We start from the raw sequence: 20178 nt of genomic DNA, 5'->3' as shown, positions 1-20178 counted from the left end.
TTTGCACCCGACCCATAACAACAGATTGACGGAGATGTCCTGGACATCCCATGATGGGATACCCTCATTCCGCATGTTTCTACTCATCTGGGAACACCATACGGACACTCTTGACCCTTTCCTTTTTAATGAGTCCCCGGGGCTATGGGGTCTTGTGCTCCGAGCACCCGACTGGGAACCCAAGAGGATATAAGGTTGGGAGCGTAACATTAGGAGTCTTATAGTTACATGGTGATCCACTTTCCATGTGTCCAGGATATCTCGTATGTAACAGATTCCTAAAATATAGCTACCATACTACTACACCCAATATATAAATAGGGAAGCTGCCCTATCCCATCTCATGAGAAATGTCATCGTATCGCAGACTAGCCAGTAAAATTTAGCAGGACTACAGACTAATCAAATACAATATAGTAGGACGTAGTGTTGTTATCAATTTCAGGGTTGAACCTGCGTAAACCCACTAGATCTCCTCTGGACGAAATAAGGAATACATATTTCAATGTGTTTGATTGCAATTATTGAACTTTAAGGTTTTTTTATTGTCTTGTCATGTTAATTTTTATTATTTGGTGATGAAAGGCTATTACAAAGCTCCTTTTTGGGTGGGATATAAACAAGTTATTTTGGATATATGTTTTGATGTTTGTTGTTGGCATACTAATATAATGATAGTAAGTCAATGATGCATATGGAGATATGTTTAGTTTTCAGAAAAGGAATGTAATTATTTTATTAATGGACATCATATATTGGAGGTATAATGCTTCTTTGATATATTACAATTTGTCAAATACTTTTGTGCTAACTTACTATACCTATGCTTCGATTTTTGTTTGAAGTGCTTTGTAATATCTGTAATTGTCTATGATTAATTTTTTCTCCAGGATTGCTACTTTCATTACAAAGAGCTAGCCAAAGCAAATTCTCTTTCCTCGAGTATCCAATCAAGTAAAGGGCGATGCCTTCTTGCAAATTGGCAGCTGCAAGTGTGAAGCAAATGGAATATGCCTCAGTCTGAGGTTCCAAGTGTGAAGCAAATGAGCCACAGACCACAGCATAAGGAACTTCACAAACCATTCCAAGTCTCAATACATCACTGATTTCAGGTGTCAACACCACAGAGTACAAACAAACCAAGTCTACACACAGAACCTTCAAGCCAACTATTACAACACATCACCAAGTCTACTTAACATACTCCAATACTTCTCCAAACGAAAGAGATAGGGGTACTTCATACAAACTCCAATTCCAGTACCGTTCAAACTAGTCTGAAGTTTCAGACATTTATTCAAATAGAAACTTAAACCTGCTACCGCAAAACGGTCGGATGATGGTAGCAAGCAGTAGTACTTACCTAGATAATATATTTTTTTATGGCAAAGGGGGTGTTCCACTCACCACAGGATCCTGGAAACTAGCATGAAGCTTCGAGGACAAGTAGGCGATGAGCGAAAGCACTACCGATGCCATGAGCCAAGAATGAATTGCCCACGGACAGCCAGATGACGGCAGGATCCCTGCCCTGGAGCTGGACACAATGCCGGCAGATGCTGCCGGTTTGCGCCATCTCTTGATATTTCGGCTGTCCGTCACCCCCTCAAGTCATGCTTTGAGGAGGTTGCAGCAGCCATCGGAGGCTGCTGCCCACTTGAAGGGGTTGCCGGCCCCATGCTCACCGTCCATGATGCTCGGGAGCGGGGTGAAGAAGTGTGTCCGGAGATGCTCAAAGTTGTGGTAGTGGTCCACATCTTCATGGTCATACAAGCTTGTCACCTCTGAGCCAGACATGCTGGAGACACTGCTTGGGTTTCCCTGCTCAGAGTGCTGGATCTCTGAACTGAGAGATGCAGCTGATCGCATAAGCGGGTTACCAACCATCGCCTTGCTCCCAACACCAGTGTCTTTTCCGTTGGTCTCTTTCTTAGTGTTGAGGAAGCGTCCACCGGAGCCTCTCGCACGGCGCATTGCATGAAGATGGCGTGACTCGTGAAGATATGGCTGCATTGTAGAAAGCACTCACATGAATGGAAAGAAAGAAGAACATTTGCATTGCATGCCATGGTGGAATAAACATCCTCGGTTTATACTTTGAGAAGGTGAGCCATACCTTTCTGGCCTTGACCAACCTATTCTCCTTCTCTGCCTTGGCGCGAGCACGGCGGCGACGGAGGATGCCTTCATATTGCTTTGCATTCACATAAATTGGAGCATCAGCAGGCATATTCAGTGGTATAAGCATACGCCCACTAGACTGCATTGCACAAAGGGAAATGGAGGATCATATTAGATATCACACATTACTAGATAAAATAAATTGTATACAAGCTTCAGCCTTACAAACTCAAAGATAAATCCTACTCCCTCCGTCCCAAAATAACTGTCTCAATTTTGTACTAACTCTAGTACAAAGTTATACTAAGCTTGAGACACTTATTTTGGGACGGAGGGAATATTATATATCCTTTTTGGTGTCAATGAAAAAAGGATACCCCAGAACACTTTCCTGACATTAAGCCAAGAAAGCTTCACCATGCAATTGCTATTCACAAACTTCAAAAATATTAACTTTGTACTCGGTGTACACTCTGTGCTAGATTTCATTTGTTGCTTATTGAGAAAACTAAAGATTCATATTTGCACTAACTTCATGTTCAGAAATGACATACATAATATAACTAGCACTATGAACCATTTTACGGAAACTTTGTGCTAGATTGTTCAAACTGTGGAATTCAGATGAACACTGGACTAAAGTTCTGTACTACTCCCTCCATCCGAAAATACTTGTCATCAAAATGGATAAAAACAGATGTATCTAAAACTAAAATATGTCTAGATACATCCCCTTTTATCCATTTTGATGACAAGTATTTCCGGACGGAGGGAGTACATATATACAAGGATTAGTCATAGAAATCGTGGAGATGACTCATTAAAAACTAAATGCACATTACCGCTGATCTCATTCCATAAGAAGAAAGTAGGCCATACTGCTGATCAGAGTAGTAGTTGGAGGAAATCTGAAAAATATCAGAAGGCATTGATGAACTCAAAGGCTAAGGAAATTCAGAAAGGCATTTGTAACTGTAAGGTTGCAAAGTCCTAAATGCATTACTAATTTAATCACAGGTTTGTCACCATTATTCATACAGATAAACCGAACAAGTGGGAAAAGCTTACCACAGATTGGCCAAGGCCCAACTCAAAGTGGTCATTATATTCTGTGAATGGTGACTGCAGAGTGATAGGTGCAGAGTGCTCAGAACTGTTCCCTCCTTTACCTGAACCCAAATGCACCATCAATCACATATCCAAGGTCCATAAAAACAGAAGTACGTCTGTACTTTGAAATCCGCCAGTCATTCAAGTTGCTAGAAAGAGAAAGTCATGCATGATAGGAGATCTTTAACTGACAAAGGGAAATCCTTCTAATCTCATTGAGACGCTTACATGGCATTACATATCAGAAGAACATGTGCTAAAAAGCTGTGGATCCATGAACCCATGGCAATTTGACTTATGATGTTCAATTTTCTATATCAAATGCATAAGTTTCAGTGTTCATAAAAAAAGCATAAGTTTCAGAAGGATCGAGTCTATATAGCATCAGATTTTCTACAAGGCATATTAGGTTACATACTAGGTTCTTTTGGTGTCATGCCACGACTGAACAGAAGAAAATGTTTTTTTAACCAAAGAAAATGTCAGAATTTCCATGGCGCGTGTCTACAGACTAGTTATGCGCTGGGGTGTTTTTCTCATGTCGGAAATAGCATAATCGTGCAGTATGGTTTTTCTGAATCAAGATGTTGATTGATGTCTGAATCAAGGTATACACAAATTGGCAATACTTATGCTAGAACTGTAAGGAACCAGTAAATTTAAAAGAACTCAAGGGGTATAAGAAGGAAGGTCACAGGTTTAGCCAAGGTTTAGCCTTTGAGTGAAAGCGGTACAAAAATATCTGTTGAATTGATTATGTGATGTAAATGGTGTCTATGAATAATGGCATCCACATAAGACCTTACTTTAGAAGGATCCAACCAGCCCTCATCCAGCATGAGTCATCATCCGCTTGTCACAACATATACAGATTCCACCTCCGTGCAAGATTTGTTCAAAATTACCCTATATTTCCCTTACCAAAGATAACCATCTTTTCTTTTTTTGCAGATTGAAAAGTACTAAATGTTTATCTAATTTAAGCTAATTAACTCACATATTCACGGTGCGGCAAGCATTCTAATATTTGGGTTTACACTTCATACTAAAAACGTATCTACCTTTCTCTGAACAACATCAAATTTGTTCATACTAAAAGCGTATCTACCTTTCTCTGAACAACACCAAATTTGTCTACCTGTGTCGAGAAATAGGTACAGATAGCGCCAAATTTGTACTGAAACTTAAATTACCGAGAGCTGAACCAAACCCTGTGTCATTCACATGTATCAAATCACTCTCTACTCTTTTCTACTAACATGCACAGATTTAACTAGTTCATTGGGTATGGCACATCATACTGTTCTCACGATACATTACGCGGTTTTCTTGTAATAGCCCTATTATCTGAGAGAAACACCACCCTACTATGTGCACTCAACATTACCTAAGCACTCCTAGAACTGCATTCTGTATGTCTATATATGCTACAAACATTGCCAAATTTGTACTGAATCTTTTTTCTGTGTGTGTGAATGCTGAAAACTTAAATTACTGAGAGCTGAACCCAGCCATGTGTCACACCACTATCTACTCTTTCTACTAGTAGCAAGTAGCATGCACAGATTAAACAAGCTCATCTCAGGCCACAGAACAAACACCTATCTCAAAGGACAGAGCAGCCTCACCATGAGCCATGGAGAACTTGAGAGCTTCAGGGATGCCCCTCTCCCCCATGGGCTGCGGCGGCAGCGGCACGGCGTCCAGCAGCGCCTGGGCCCTCGGCACGACCTGGAACTGGCCGTCCCGGCAGGCATCCTCCGGCGGCGACATGGACATGGGCACGGCCGGCGGCGCCTTCCCGTGGCCCATCGGCTCGCCGTACAGCAGCTGGGACCCTACCCACCACGGCAGCGGCGCCCCACCGGAGGCCTGGCCCGCGGCGGCGGCGGCGGCGAGCAGCTGCTGCCCCGCGAATCCCTCATGGTGGTTCTTGAAGCTCATCATTGCGGCGGTCCGGATGTGACTAAGCGCCTACCAACCTGCTGCAATCAAGAGCGGCACAAAAACAAGCAACGCAGATTGAGACTGAGCATCGATTAAATCAGAAACAGAAGTTCAGATTGCCGCTAAAGAGGGGCGAAAAAAATCCTCAGAAACAGAATGCGGAGGATGGGGAATGCAGGGTGAGAGAGGTCGCCGGAATTAAAACCGGAGCGAATCAAGAAACTGAAGGAGCAAAATTCCCCAAGAACTGAACCGAAAGCTGGAACTTTTTTTACTGAAAGCAAAAAAAGAGGATTTACAGTACCCAAAATCCACGGGGATTTCAGCGAGCCCAGAGCCGGAACGAGCTCGCGACGCAGGGCAGGGGACTTTGAAGGGCCCGTGAATGTGCGCGGCGAGAATCTCAGCAAGAGACCAAGGCGGGTGAAAGGATCCAAGACATGCATGCAGCAGAGCGCAGCAGGAGGGAGGAGGGGGGAGGAGCAGGGGATGAAACCAAAGGCCACTCACATTCCAGCTCCAGCTCCAGCTCCTGATGGGGCGGATGAGGACAACAAGAAGAGCTGTGCCTGTGAGGTGATGGATGGATGGAGAGAGAGATTGGGGGAGGGCGGCGGGAGGAGAGAGAGAGGACAAGACGGGACGAGAGAGGCGCGTATAAATGGGCGCTACTGAAACCAAGAAAAAGCTTTCCCTTCCTCCTTCCCCAGAGCCTCGTTGCTTTCACATTTTACTACTCCTCCAAAACCGCAAAGCCCAAATGATTTTTCTTTCATTTTCCTCTTTGCCAAACACATATTTATTTCCCACTAAAAACATTTATTTGTCCTCCAGAAAAGCTCAGTTCTTGTTATTTACTACTGCCCAGTTGGGCTCTTTTTCCCAGCCAAGACCTTTCAACTCCCCAGTGCTGGAATTATTAGGTTGGGTGCTCACTGCAAGTGGTGATTATACTGGACTAATCATGCTGTCAAAAGCAAGGTGTAGAGGACTTTTTATATTTGAAAATAGTATTAGCAGTGTATTGGGGTGTGGAACTTAGTACTAACTACTAAGCTGGGTAAGATGAGATCTGCAGGAGTGGCAAGTGAGTGGTGACTATAATTTGGTGAGGCAGGCAGACATGAACAGTTTAGGTTGCTGTAGCAAGTACTGCTGCAGGTAGCCATCACTTGGATTCCAAAAATCCACTTCTAGTAGTAGCTTATCATACATCAACAGATTGTGTAGTACTCCTACCCTGTAAATGCAATGCCCTTTTTTGAACAAACATATATTGCTAGACATGTTTTCCCTTTCAGTCTTGGTATATACCAGTACAATAAAAAATTTACCCTCATTGTAACCCATTGTAGTACATTTTTGGCGATGGATCATTGTACTGCTGTAATTGGGAGTACTACCTCCGTCTAGGTGAATAAGTCATTCGCGTAGTTCTAGGTCATCGATTTGAGGAATTAAATATGTATTATATGTCATGAAAAGTATATCACTATATTTCTACACGGATGTAGTTTCTAAATATATATATTTTTATCACATATAATACATATTTAGATAGTTAAATCATCAACCTAGAACTACACGAATGACTTATTCACCGAGACGGAGGTAGTAGTAGTCTGTCTCTCGTAGGGAGTAGGCATTTATGCATAACTACCGCGCATGCATTTTTTTTTCAAAGCACTTAAATGAGAGGGTATACTTCTTCCAGCCCAATTTATAACTCATACACGTATCTCAAGAATTAAGTTTAACCATCGATTTGACCAATAAAATATGTGTTGTGTGCCATCAAAATTATTGTTGGTCATCTATTTCAAAAAATAACCACGTCGCACATGTGGTAAGCAATCCAAACTATTCTATTCAAAAAATAAGTTTGACCACCATTACATTTGTATTCAGAAGAAGTTTCGATGGTGTGATTTTTGTTTTTGCGGAAAAAACTTTTGATCTATTCATCAACAATCAAGGCGGTATAAGGAACACCAGAAGTAATAGAAATTACATCTATATCCGTAGACCACCTAGCGATAACTACAAGCCCTGGAATGAGCCGAAGGTGCACCGCCGTCATCACCCGTCTCTCATGAGAGCTGGGTAAATTTTGTTGTAGTAGACAGTCGAGAAAGTGTCATGCTAAGGCTCCGCAAGAACAGTGCACCAGAATAGGAATCGTCACTGATGAAGAGGATTGTTAATCGAAAGGATCCAACCTGTAGACACACAAACACATGAATGAAGATCGAATCCAATCGAGTCCACCAAAGACAACCACCGAGCAAACCCCGTGAGATCCGCTGGAGAAACACCTTCACACACCCTCTGACGATGCTAGACGCATCATCAAGACTGGAACTCCCTTGGAGAACCTTAATCCATCTTCAGGGAGCTGCTACCGTCTCACATTCCTGAGCAGACACAAACCCTAACCAAACTCACAAAAACACTTAAAAACGAAGCCCTCCCGCTAGCAAGGGTCGGGATCCACGTCAACCTGTGGCCCTAAGGCCACAGGAGGTGAGACATATCTGCGGCGACACTGGCAGGAGCCAGAAACCATAGTCGCCCTGTTCGCCCCAAGGCAAGAAACAAAGGTGTTATTTTTATGTCACATGACCCATATATTACTAGTCTAATTGATGATTGAAGTTAAATCTTACAACCTCTTCAATTCAAGAGATTTGCATCGGATTTTGGAGGATTATAATCCTTAGAAAAAAATCTACGTTAGTCATTTGATTTGTAGGACTATATTCTATAGGAGTTTTTTCTAAGGAACTATTTATACTACATTTCATAGAAAATCTAACATCCACGCAAACTTTTTGGAAAAAAAAACTCTATATTTCTTATGATGCAATCAAACAAACTCAGATTCTGTAGAATTCCAATGGACAAGACATTTTAATTATGTTTATTTACTATTCCTACATTTTTTACAATTCTGTTAACGAAAGGCACAATACTCAGGCGTGGCATCAAAACAACCATGAAGCTTAATTGGGGCAGTCAATCCAACCTCCACCATTGGCTTTCAGGTTGGACTAGTCACTAGAGTTACATGTAAAATTTACGAAACTAGATGATACCTTTTGTGTTGCCACGAAATTGAATAGTTTCTAAATATTGAGTAGAATACTCACTCAATCCTTCTGATTTAAGTTACGTGAGAAATTTCTACATAAACACAAAAGAAACTTAACATGAAAAGTTGTGCATGTCACAAGTAAATGTAATGTAATTTAAAAGATTCTTATGCATAGATTAGACGAAAGTTGATGGATGAAGCTAGTAAATCAATCTATTCGCCACAACAATTTTAATGATGAGCACACATGTTGAGAAAATTTGAAGTGGTGGGATCACTGATACTCCCTCCTGTCGGTGAAGAGTGTACATCTAAAAAAATTAGGACAAATTATGGAGTTGAGTAAAAAATTCATTGGAAAGATGCAAGCCATCATCTCTCTCATCTTTAATTACCCAACGCCCGATGAGCTAAGTGCATGTATAAAGTAAGAAGACCATGTGTAGATTGCTATTGGTCTTGATTACCATGTGATGAGAGAGAATTATTTTTTTTCTACTTTAAAGTGTACTGGAGAGATAGAAGTACACTCTTTTGTGGACAAATTTTGAAACTATATGTACACTCTTCACCGAACGGAGGGAGTATGTCTCAAACGTATCTACTTTTTCAAACTCATTTGTCATTGTTTTAGCCTCTAATTTGCATGATTTGAATGAAACTAATCCGGACGAACACTATTTTCAGCAGAATTGAAAAATTGTATTAGCAGTGCATTGAGGTCTGGAACTAGTACTACTAAGCTGGGTAAGATCTGCAGGAGTGGCAAGTGAGTAGCGTCTATAAATTGGTGAGGCAGGCAGACATGAACAACATTGGTTGCTGTAGCAAGGACTACAAGTAGCCATCACTTGGATTCCAAAAATCTAATCCTAGCTTATCATACATGAGCTTGGAATGGAACGACCGTGCATCCATCAACAGATTGTGTACCCTGTAGATGCCCCTTTTTTAATAAACATATATTGCTAGTAGTAGTACTCCCTCCTTTCCGGTTTATAAGTCTCAATTTAAAAATCTCACCAACCAAGGTAGATGATAAGTGGTGGAATATTTTTTGTAGTTTGCAAAATCACACAATTAATGCTCTTGTTTTCCTCAAAAAATTATGTTTACGAATGCATTAATTGCAATGCATGCATGCATAAAGTGCATGCATTGGTCAGTTTTCTCTTAATACTTACATGCAATGATTTAATGCACCTTGAAGTCTGAACATATGATGGGGAACAACCAAATTGAGCCTTATAAAATGGAAAAACTAAAATTTTGAGATAAGCCTTATAAACCGGAAAGGAGGGAGTAGTGTTTAGTTTACCACTCATGTTTTCCCTTTCAGTCTTGTTATACTGATTATTATAATTTTACTTTTCTTCGTTCTAACCCATTGCACTACTGATTGGGAGGAGTACTCAATATTTGTGTGGAGTTGGCATTTATGCATAACTACCCACATGCATTTTTCAAAGCACTTAATGAAACGGTATACTTCTTTCAATCCAATTTATAATGTGTACACATATTTCAAGAATTAAGTTTGATCATCAATTTGACCAATAAAATATGTGTTTTATGCCATCAAAATTATTGTTGACCATCTATTTCAAAAAATAAGTTTGACCATCGTTTGATTTGTATCCGGAAGAAGTTTCAACAGTAAGATTTTTATGTCACATAACACATATATTATATGTGAGATTCAACTATTTAGGTATATAGAATAGGATACTCACACTTATAAATTATTATTTTTAAATATCATTTTGAAGAAAAACAAAAACTATAATGCTCATTTTGAAAACGTTAGTTCTATTCAAAGCGAATATTGGGGTATCGTTGGCATCATCAACTATAGGATGTTTGATCATGTAAGTTGGCAAGGAGAGGAGGGTTATCATGGCTACTACCAACAATAGGCCCATGTTGGCCCAACGATGTTGCATAACAACGGCGTCGATAGTGGCATGTCGTCTTCGCTCGCAGCGCCTGCAATGTGTCATTGAGGCTATATGGACGACATTGTTGTTTGTAGTGACTTGTCCTCAAAATGACTTAGTCTTTCTCCCACACATTTTTTGTTGCCACTTTTTCGTCCCAGATAGCTCCTCATTTTTTCACACACTTTTCCCCTGAATTCAAGGGTTTCAGTAAACTACCTGCACCAGTTCATTTTGGCCTAGGTTTAGGCCAACTTTTCCAACTCATTTTCACCACCCGTTTTCCCTTGCCACCCTTAGCCTATAAAACTCGTTCCTCTATTTTTCGTGTTTCATCGGTGTTTTAGCTTGTAAGCTAAGCATTATCTTAGACATGTCTGGTGATGCTTCAGTTCATGGTTTTTGTCCTGTTTTGTCACAAAGGATCCTGAAATGTAACATAAGAATGAAGCAAGGCAGTAGAATATGGGGTTCCTAAGGCTCCTTTCGATGAAATATGGAAGAAAGAGCACCAACATATCGAGTTGGATAAGATTTTACCCAAATTTGGGCCGCCTAGAAGGAACCCCGGAGGGAATACAGACTGAGCATATTAAGTTGTAAACAAGGTGGAATGGGGTGCTTGCACTCGAAGAACTTAGTGGAGCACAATTTTATCAGTCATTGTTCATTTTTTCATATAAGTAAAATCTCCAAATCTCATTACATGTCCTTTTATTTCCAGTTATTAACTAATGCAAAAATATAAAAATAGATTGTTCTATAGTATATGTTCATAACTTGTTGCAGCTAGATAAATCTTAGTGGGATTGTCAGCCTCGCTAGAACCGTTGGGGGCACAAATAGGTTTTTATTTGTATTGCAATGTTGTTTGACGGGGTCTAGGGGTGTTAAGTCTAAGGGTTGATATATTGGTTCTCCATCAAGAGAAAAGTTACTGATTGCCAAACACTTGTCTCCCGCGCTCCTATTTATTCCTCTGGCAGATCCGATGGGGCAGCAGAGAAACACTCTGGATCAAGCTTCGTGCTCTAAATCAAAGAATGTGGAGCTAGATGAGGGGAGGGAGGAGAAAACCATGTGTTGGCTAAGTGAGGCGGGTATTATAATGGGGTGGCAATGATTGGGGGTTGTCATCGGGTATAGTGATAGACATCAAGTATTGCGAGTAGGTGGCCCGCACAGGGCCTCGCTCTCGCACATTGTTGTTGGGGCTCGCAACAAGAACCCTTTGCCAGCCATATTGGGTTCGATTGAGCACAAGTTTTTTGATAATGTATATGCGTATAAGGTTTTCTTGGTATGCCCCCAATAAAAACCGTGTTTAAACCCACCAACCTAGTATCTTTAGTCTAAGCCCTTAAATTTATTTTCTTTAATGAACATACCAAGGTTGGGCGGCAGATGCCCCCCCCCCCCCTCCCAGCTACGCATAGCTCTACCCACGACTCCTCTTTCATGTGCGTGCTATTTTTTCCTAGTCTTCTAGTTGTGTACCCCCACTTACTCCGATTGATCTAGTAGGCTTCAAAACAATATTTCTCAAAGAAAAAATATCACCAGATCAAGTTAGTGATGCAGGAACATTGGTAGTGGTTATATGCAGGCAAGGCGCATCAAATGCAGCATGCTGAAGTAATGTGTCACAGTCTTCTATTTGAATAGAAATTAGTCTACATGACATGCTTTATGATCTCGCTAATAGAAAGACAATTTCATGGTAAAATAAAATCCTAAGAAACAAGATGAGATTATAGAAGATATTTAACCATGATCCCTTACATGCATCAACCCGTATGCGCTCTTCAGTTTTTAATATAACACGGTATGTGATAATTGACATCATGATATTGTTTATTATGTTGTTTTTTAGTGGTATACTCTTGATTTAATATGTAATAATCATGTAATCGTTACCGGCCGCAACAACATGGGCATAGAACTAAGGTAAATCCATAAAATCTTGAGACTCTAGGTAATTGCAAGAAAAATTGTAGCAACCTTCTGATTACTTCACAAAATGTGAAGGGCGAGTGTTCTAATTTGATTTCTCAGTGTCTAGATAGCTCTCATATTAAAAAAGGAGATACATTTTTCGGTAAATTCTTCAGCAAACCTTGAAGCATATATCAAATTTTGGTCTACAGATGGAGTATATTTAGGGTCACATTTAACTGAAGGACTTTAATGGGTAATTAGTCGGTTTCCAATCCATATGAGTTTTTCCTTAGCCTTGATATTGTGTTGATACAACGTATGGTTGTACCCAAACATGGATTTTTTTTCCTATGTAAGTCCTTTGCATAAAAGGAATGAGACCACAAAAATCGCCAAATGTTGTTCCGTACACTCTAGCTTCGAGTGTTTCTAAGAATTTAGACCTCGTGGAGAATTTCTTTCGAGTCTTACATGAACATTTTCTCTCTTCAATTTCTATCAAATTCTTGTGGCATTCAGGGAGCTTTTTGCTTCCTATAGGATTTCACTATCATGACCTCTTAATGCTACGTTTCCCTTATTCTTCTCTTAATAAAATATGGATTAGTCACGCTTCGGATCATATGCCCTCTATTGCATATGAATCAATCTCAACATGAGCTCAAACCTCATTTTAATTTTCCTTTGAGAAGAACAATGCACTAGAACTCTATCTCTCCCTACCCTCTGCCATCAATCCTCCAAATTATTGTGTTTTTTTCATGAGCACCATACAAATGCGCCTCTTACAAAATTTATGTGTTTTGGAATCCCATAGGAATTCATGGTATGATAGGATCTCAATCATGTGTTTTTTCTATCCCTGTGTTTTCAAATATCCTACAATCCAAAGAAGCCCTTATATACTTTTTGTCTGACTATTGATCAAACTTGAACTTTTAATTGTGTGAGCATCTTACATAAGAAGAGAAAAACATACTCGGAGTATGTCATAAGCAAACAATCGACAAACTGATCGTCGGTTCTTCTAAAAGAGAACTTTGATTACTTGTATGAATTACTTAGTGCTTAAGGACTAGGACCGCGTGTTTAGCCTGGTGCATAATGCTGAGGCTTTTACACCAACTCAAACCATTTATACACCACTCGATGAGCTAATCAGATGAGTAATCAGGCACCAAGGGGTGTAAAGCTTAAAAAGGAAATAAAAAGAGTACTAACCAGAGGTCATTTGGGGAGGATGGGTCATTAGAGTTGTACTTAGTGTTGGAGTCCACATCACTTTGAGCTGGCTGCGATTTAACTTGGCTTCCTCAAAAAGATTAAGAAAGTTTAGTGTAGTGTACCATGCTGTTAGGGATTGGTGGGAATATTCATTCAGTCTCATTCAAATCTAATAACGAATGCATGTGTCTTTTACACGGATTTTCATAGTATGATATCCACAATTCGGTTAAGCCTCCATGATATGTTTCGATAACTAGTGGACATAAAGTAATTTTTTTTTACCCGTTAAACTCTGGAAAGATCTAGTGTGCATACGTGGAAAGTATCCGGTACACCTGTGCTTGTTATCACAACGTGAATCTATGTTATCACAAAAAATTTATGTCCAAATTTGAAATATAACTAACAAACAATAACAATTTTGTTATCAAATCTAATGATGGGCCGAATTCAAAGCCCAACTTGCGTTAGGTACTATTTAGTGTCGAATTTGTCTATATTTTTTTGACCTCTTCTATGAATTTGGATTTGAAAATTTAAAACATGTTAGATACATGCATTGTCTATGTCACAATCAGTTTTCTAGGGGTTTTTAAAGTTAAAAGGTGCACAACAAGCCCTGGTGCACCAGATACTCTCCCGGTACATAAGTAAATGTGATTTTTCGATTTCGACATACACGAGCACACATGCACCAACCCGAGAGGGTCTGTTAGGCCAACTCCACCGCACGACCCTAAACGGACGTCTGATTTGGCCGGATTTTGTCCCTTTGGGACGGCAATGGGTTCGCCTATGTCCGCGTCTGTCCGTTGGGTCGTGGGTGCGCCCAACGCGCGACCGCACCCCAAATCATGTTTGCGATGGATGTGATTAAAAAAAGAAAAACTTAAATAAAATGCCTAAAAAGTAAATAAACGCGGTTAAAAAAAACTTAAAACATAATTTAGGGGTCACGGCCACAAAACGGCCCAGTTTCACGGTTCACTTAAACGGCCTAGTGCCATAATTTACATAAAAACAAAATAAAAAAACACCGCCCGCGCGCTCCTGCCGCGCCCATCGATGTCATGGTCGTCGCCGTCTTCAGTGGCCACTGGTGTTGTCGTCGTCGTCGCTGACGAGGTCGACGTAGTCCGGCGGCGTCCACAGGTGGGTCGGCAGTCCGTGGTGCACGGGGGCGGCGTGGTGGAAGGTGGCAGGTGCCTGCACCACCTCCTCCCACGGCGAGGCGTCCCACTCCGGTGACCGCGGCGGCGTGGGGCACTGGTCCACTCCCCCACGGCGGCCGTCATCTCCGGAGCCGTGCACGACCGGCTCCAGTGCTGGCCCACCAGGCCCGGGTGGAACATGGCCACCGGCGGCTCCTCCATCACCTCCTCCTTCGCCATCATCTCCAGCTCAGGGATGGCGACGTCGCCGGCCGCGGAGAGGGCCGTCATCTCCTCAAGGCCCTCCCATTGGCGCTCATCGTGCGTGCGCATGGAGTCCTCCATGACACGCGCCATGAGACAGGTCTCCTCCTCCGCTGTCATGCGAGGAGGTGGAGGTGGTGACGGAGACGGGGAAGGTGACGGCGTGGGCGTGAGGCCACGCACCCGCGTACGCCCGCGCACCTCCTGACGTGGCCGCCGCGGCCCCGACACCGTGCCGGCGAAGTAGGACGCGCGCCGCACGTCGTGCTCGTCCTGGAACCACGTGTCCCACAGCACGGAGTCGGGGGTGTGCCTCTCGTCGTAGAAGAGGTCGTCGGGGAGGAGGCGGCGGCGGCGCTCGATCTCATCGCGCCGCGCACGGCCGCTCATCGGCACCGGCGGGATCGGGACCCGGTCCGCGGAGAGGTGCCAATTGTTGGGGAGGTGCACGTCGCTCCATGGGACCGGCGTCCTCGTCTCCTAGTACCGCCAGCACACATCCATGGCCAGTACCGCCGGTTGCGCTCGCCGGCGGCCCTAGGGGCGATGGTGAAGGGGGCAGGTGCGAGGGCTCGACTGGAGGTGCGTGGCGGTGATGCGGGCTCCTCCTTCTTCACGGAGCCGCGGCGGCGTCCCGAGGAGGAGCCGCCCTTGCGGTCGTGCTTCCCCTTGCGGCCGTAGTTCCATAGCCCCATGGCTGCGGCCGGCCGGCGAGTTCGAGGACGGGAAGCGGCTAGGGTTTGGGGAGTGTCGGGTTTCGAGGGGCCGGAGTGGGAAGTGTGGACGACGACTGGTCCAGGGCTTCCCATCTAAGAAGGATGGCGACCGTTCGCTGGGCGGATGATAGGTGGGGCTAACCGCGCGTGCGCATTGATGTTGGTGGATGGGAGGTAGGTGGCCGCCTGCCACGTGGCCCCGATGCGGACGAGGCGCGCGTTCGTTCGCTGTCCGCCGCGAGCCAAACCCGGCGCATGTTTGCGCTCGAAATGGGTCGGTCCGGACACAAAACGGACCAGATGGGTTCAGGCCGTCGCGTGTTGGGCCATCTGGTTTATCTCTTTTACCTCAAATGAACGAGGCCAGACGGGATGGGGTGGCACTGTGGAGTTGGCCTTAAAGCTGAGGGCCGAACCCCAGTCGTTGAATCTCATTAATTTTCTACTGAAGCAGTCACATATGTGAAACATTTGCACCTGAACTTAAACCGCAGTGAGTAGAATCGTGCCACCACGACCTCGCCAAAAAGAGCGATCATTCAGTCAGTTCAGAGTATTATAGTCTCAACTATTTCAGGCATACTGCCCTCTGGAGCCCCCTAAAGATCAGGCCACTCAGTGCCCCAAATAGGTTCAGTCTCAGCGAGCTCTATCCACAAAACCTAACTTCAATTTTGTATATAGCACAAAAAGGTGCTACCGTCCAAAAGGCTTTCCATGGGTGGAGAGCCAACCTAGATTTTGGTACTGTATCAGCCATCTTGGCAAGCAGAATCTAGTTCCTGATAACCCTTCTGGGAAGTGCCATATAATGTACTGCATGGCAAATATGTTTAAGCAGACACAGCATATCAGCCACTTGTCTATTGACAAGTAGACTGGTATTTTCGACAGATGCAACTAGCTAGTTGTGAGAAATCTTTCGGTTGTTTAGTGTTCTAACTTGGAAGTTGTACCTACCACTATTTTCTGCAGATTACATTCTTAATGGAGGGCTATGGTTGTGCACTCAAAAGTTGTTGGGAAGAAAATACCCTGCATTTGAGTGCATTATAGTACACAAAAGTAGGCAAAAGTTTCTGCGAAAATATGGATGCAAGGAAAAATAAGCAGCAAAACAAGCAACTACTCCAGCAGAAGTAACAGTGGTACTTCAGAGGATGTAAATGTGTAAGTTCCTAGAAAAATATGCAGTCAAACAAACTAGCAATGTTGCTGCCGAGCATGTGGGCTAGCTGCTGATGTTACTAGGTTTAATTTGGCCGTCCTACGTCACAGCTCAAAGTTGTGGACCCTGGAGCTGATATTTTAGCAATGGTGGCTTCAGTGTGTGGTGCAGTGGCAGCCACTCCCCCCTCCCCCTTCTGCTGCCATCCCAATAATGTTGGTCTTATTCTTATCTTCACCCTGTTTTTAACACACTATATTACTGCTTTCCACTACTCTTTTTGTCACCAGTTAATGCCTTTGCCATGCACAATGCCAATAGCTTAGCACTATATTACCTCAGTGTTTTCATCTTCTTCCAAAACCACACCATGGCACTGAAAATTAAGCTAGACAGGCTCCATGTCCAGGTTCAGGCTAGTGGAATTTCTTCTTCTTTTTTTAAGACACGACCAATGAAAATTAAGTGCTAGTACATCCTTCTGCTCATGTTTATAACTCGGCAAATTCCAGACGGTTGAAAACCTAATTTGGAAAAGTGAAACGAAAATCAAAACCAAAATTGGAAGAAGAGTGCCGAGTACAGTTTCATCCTATTATCCTACACTTGACTTCTTGGAATCTGTAAATGGACAAGACAGTCCTTTTCCTTCTTTTTTTTAGAAGAAGACAGTCCTTTTCTAATCACCATTAAGCAGCACCCAAACTAAGACAGCACGCAAAATCATAGGCCCATTGGAAGGCCAACTGCATAATGGTAACCCAAACAAACATCGAAATCATCTAATTTAGGAGTACTCCTTGCAAAGATCACTTACATCTTCTCAGTTTGTGACAAGTGCTTTTTTTCGTAGATCTGTTTATTCAAAATGTTTTATCTCTTAAACCCTGCGTCCAAATCTTGAACCGTTTTCATTGCTGGATTTCTCGCGTCGAGGTCTTCAAAATTAGATCCCATGTTGGTAGATTTTAACGAACTATTTTTTTCATGAAAAAAGCGGATAAAAAGACTGAACCGGGAGCACGGTTTTTTTCCTTTCCGAAAGAGGCACGGCCGTGCCTCTCACAAAAGAAAAAAAAACAGAAAACATGTTTTTTTCGTTTCCGAGCGCGCTTCTCGTGAAAGAAAAAACAATAGAAAACACATTTTTTTCGTTTCGAGAGGCACGGTTGTGCCTCTCGCGAAAGCAAAACTGTACCTCTCATGGAAGCAAAACCGTGCCCCTCGCGGAAGAAAAAAAATAGAAAACACGTTTTTTTTCGTTTCTGAGAGGCACGGCCGTGCCTCTCGCGGAAGCAACACCGTGCCTTTTCCGGAAGCACAAAAACACAATTTTTTCATGCAAAAAAAATCAAAAAAAATGTCCAAAAGCTAGGAAAGATCAGTGAAAAACCGAAAAGTCAAAAAAACCCGGAAAGAAAACTTTTAAATAGTCAAAAACACGCGTAGAAAAATAAAATCCGGAGGAAGCATCCAAAGCGCGACACGTGGCAGTGATCGTTGCGAGGCTCCCGAAGGAGCGCTCGTTAACTAGTTACTCTCAACAAACATATGAAATTCCTGTTTAATCTGCTGTTTTGGCAATCCATCATTCCCGGTTGCATATGTCCATCACTCCAAGTTTTAAATGGGCCAAGTTTTCTTCATGTAGGTGAAGGCAGTTTTTTTTTAGGAAATTTAGAGCTTTATTCAAACGAAAGCATTCTCTAAACAGTCAGCTAGGAGGCTGCTGATCAGGAAGCTGGGAGTCTCCGTAAGCCAGCTTTCGGTCACAGCCACAGTACATGCACGTTTAGCGCATATATGAGTTGGACCATTAGCTGATCTACTTACATGTTGGATTACAAAAAAAAATGAAAACTAGCTGAAAGCTCTTCAATTTCTAACATAATGGGTGCCACAATCGAACGACTGTTGAGGCGAGTGTTCCAGAGGTTTACCACCTCCAGGCTGTCTGTCTCCACCATCACATGCTCGAACCCTCTAAGATTTGCGAAGATTACTCCGTCTCGAACTGTAAGGGCTTCTGCTATCATGGGTCCAGTAACTCCAGGGTGTTGTTTACACCAGGCACCCAATAAGGCCGTAGGTGATCTTGCCACACCGCCAGCTCCACTCTTCCCTTCATCGTGAACAACCGCCGCGTCGGTGTTGATCTTAACCTGATCTAGTTCAGGAGGGCGCCAGCCGTGTCCAGGTAGGACTGTTGCATGTTGTATGGGGATGTCAAGGAGGGTCAGGTCTTCCCGAGTGAGCCTCATCGAGCTGGCCGGGCCCAGTTTGTCCCCATCGTGCGTCCATCGATTGCGTGAGGTCCATATGGACCACATCACTGTAATGATTGTAGCTCGTTCTCTCACCGAGAACCCCGGTTCACATAAAATGTCAGATGCCCAAGTTGTGGGATGTAGCCTTGGTAATTTGATGTCCAGTAGCTGACGTGCTTCATCCCAGAATCTTTTGGCATGTGAACAAAACATAAGAGCATGCTGAAGATCTTCATCATGTGCCTGACAAAGCTTGCAAGCGCTGCTGTCTCGAATATGACGATATTTGAGCATGCATTCGTCCGACAGTATACCTCGAAGTACTTTCCACCAGAACACACGCACTTTAGGGACCACCTTGAGAGACCAAAGAGCTTTCCACAACTGTTGTTTATTCGCAGAAGTTTCTGTAGCCGGCCCTTCTTCTCGAGCTTGATGCTCTTTCTGAATCACTAGAGCTCGGTACGCTGACTTGACAGTGTAGTTGCCTGTCCTCTCATGTGCCCAAGCAAAAGAGTCTTCGCCCCCGCTGCGTCGCAAAGGTATGTTCAGTATAGCCTCGGCGTCCGGTGCGATAAAATTCTGCCTAACTAGGTCTTGGTTCCAAGTCAAGTTATCTGTATCAATTAGGTCACTGACTAGTGAAATGGTGGGAGCCATTGGTGTCAACAGTGGCGTCCTTGTGGGTGTTGTTGGGATCCACTTGTCAGTCCATGCATTGATCGTAGTACCATCACCAACCCGTGTGATTCCTGCTAGCAATGCCTCTCGCCCTGCGATGATAGCTCGCCAAGTAGCTGACGCCGCCTTGGGTGCCGAGGCCTGCAAGAAATATGAATCCGGGAAATACCTGCCCTTCATAACTCTGGCGCAAAGTGACGTTGTGTTTGTCAAGAATCGCCACCCATGTTTACCTAGAAGGGCCAAGTTGAACAAATGGAGATCTCGGAAGGCCATTCCTCCCTGACATTTTGGTTTAGTGAGCTCCTTCCAAGAGATCCAATGGAGTGACGGCAGTTACTCATTGGGTGCGCTACGTCCCGCTTGTAACGGGGTTCCTATACGGCGCGTATCGCGCCAGGGAGCGCGTAGCGCGTACCCCGCCTCGCTCGCTGCTATTAATATGGGCCCGCCCATTTCGGGGTTTCACTCCCAACCGGTTTTGGGAAAGTTCTAGAACCTTCCCTGAACCGGGTTTTTCGTTTTTTCCTTTTTCTTTTTGAGTTATCTTTTCGTTT

At 43.3% G+C, this 20178-nt stretch overlaps 2 protein-coding genes across 5 annotated transcripts; both read right to left on the bottom strand.

The window, feature by feature from the left end:
- Window positions 1–1082: 1082 nt before the first annotated feature.
- On the bottom strand, window positions 1083–5846 carry LOC125510442 (nuclear transcription factor Y subunit A-2). Of its 4 annotated transcripts, none has more exons than XM_048675617.2 (6): window positions 5689–5846; window positions 4860–5216; window positions 3190–3290; window positions 2964–3029; window positions 2117–2260; window positions 1083–2007 (listed from the first exon to the last, which is right to left on the bottom strand). In XM_048675617.2, exons 2-6 carry the CDS (start codon window positions 5176–5178, stop codon window positions 1612–1614), a joined length of 1026 nt encoding a protein of 341 aa, XP_048531574.1. In that variant the 5' UTR covers window positions 5179–5216; window positions 5689–5846; the 3' UTR covers window positions 1083–1611. The 4 variants fall into 4 exon arrangements, with proteins under 4 accessions (XP_048531574.1, XP_048531576.1, XP_048531575.1 ...); XM_048675619.2 differs by having other exon boundaries at window positions 4860–5213; window positions 5689–5832; XM_048675618.2 differs by lacking the exon at window positions 5689–5846 and adding an exon at window positions 5483–5682.
- Window positions 5847–14460: 8614 nt separating this feature from the next.
- Window positions 14461–15484, bottom strand: LOC147967774 (uncharacterized). Its single transcript, XM_087523250.1, is given in 3 exon segments — window positions 14461–14640; window positions 14709–15298; window positions 15301–15484. Coding segments are annotated over 3 exon segments (954 nt in total).
- Between the last annotated feature and the right edge of the window lie 4694 nt (window positions 15485–20178).

The sequence above is a fragment of the Triticum urartu genome, chromosome 5A (assembly GCF_056163025.1).
Source record: "Triticum urartu cultivar PI428250 chromosome 5A, HENAU_Tu73, whole genome shotgun sequence".
Lineage (NCBI taxonomy): Eukaryota > Viridiplantae > Streptophyta > Magnoliopsida > Poales > Poaceae > Triticum > Triticum urartu.
Note: the sequence above shows the minus strand (reverse complement) of the source record. Positions and strands in the feature narration are given on the sequence as shown.

Bases quoted from the DNA above. Each gene is read 5' to 3' on its own strand.
- LOC125510442 (XM_048675617.2), bottom strand. From the start codon at position 5,178: ATGATGAGCTTCAAGAACCACCATGAGGGATTCGCGGGGCAGCAGCTG. The intron at 3,291-4,859 runs GTGAGGCTGCTC...ATTTGGGTTCAG, and splicing joins CAAGTTCTCCATGGCTCATG to GTAAAGGAGGGAACAGTTCT. The intron at 2,261-2,963 runs GTAATGTGCATT...TGTGCAATGCAG, and splicing joins CTTATGGAATGAGATCAGCG to TCTAGTGGGCGTATGCTTAT.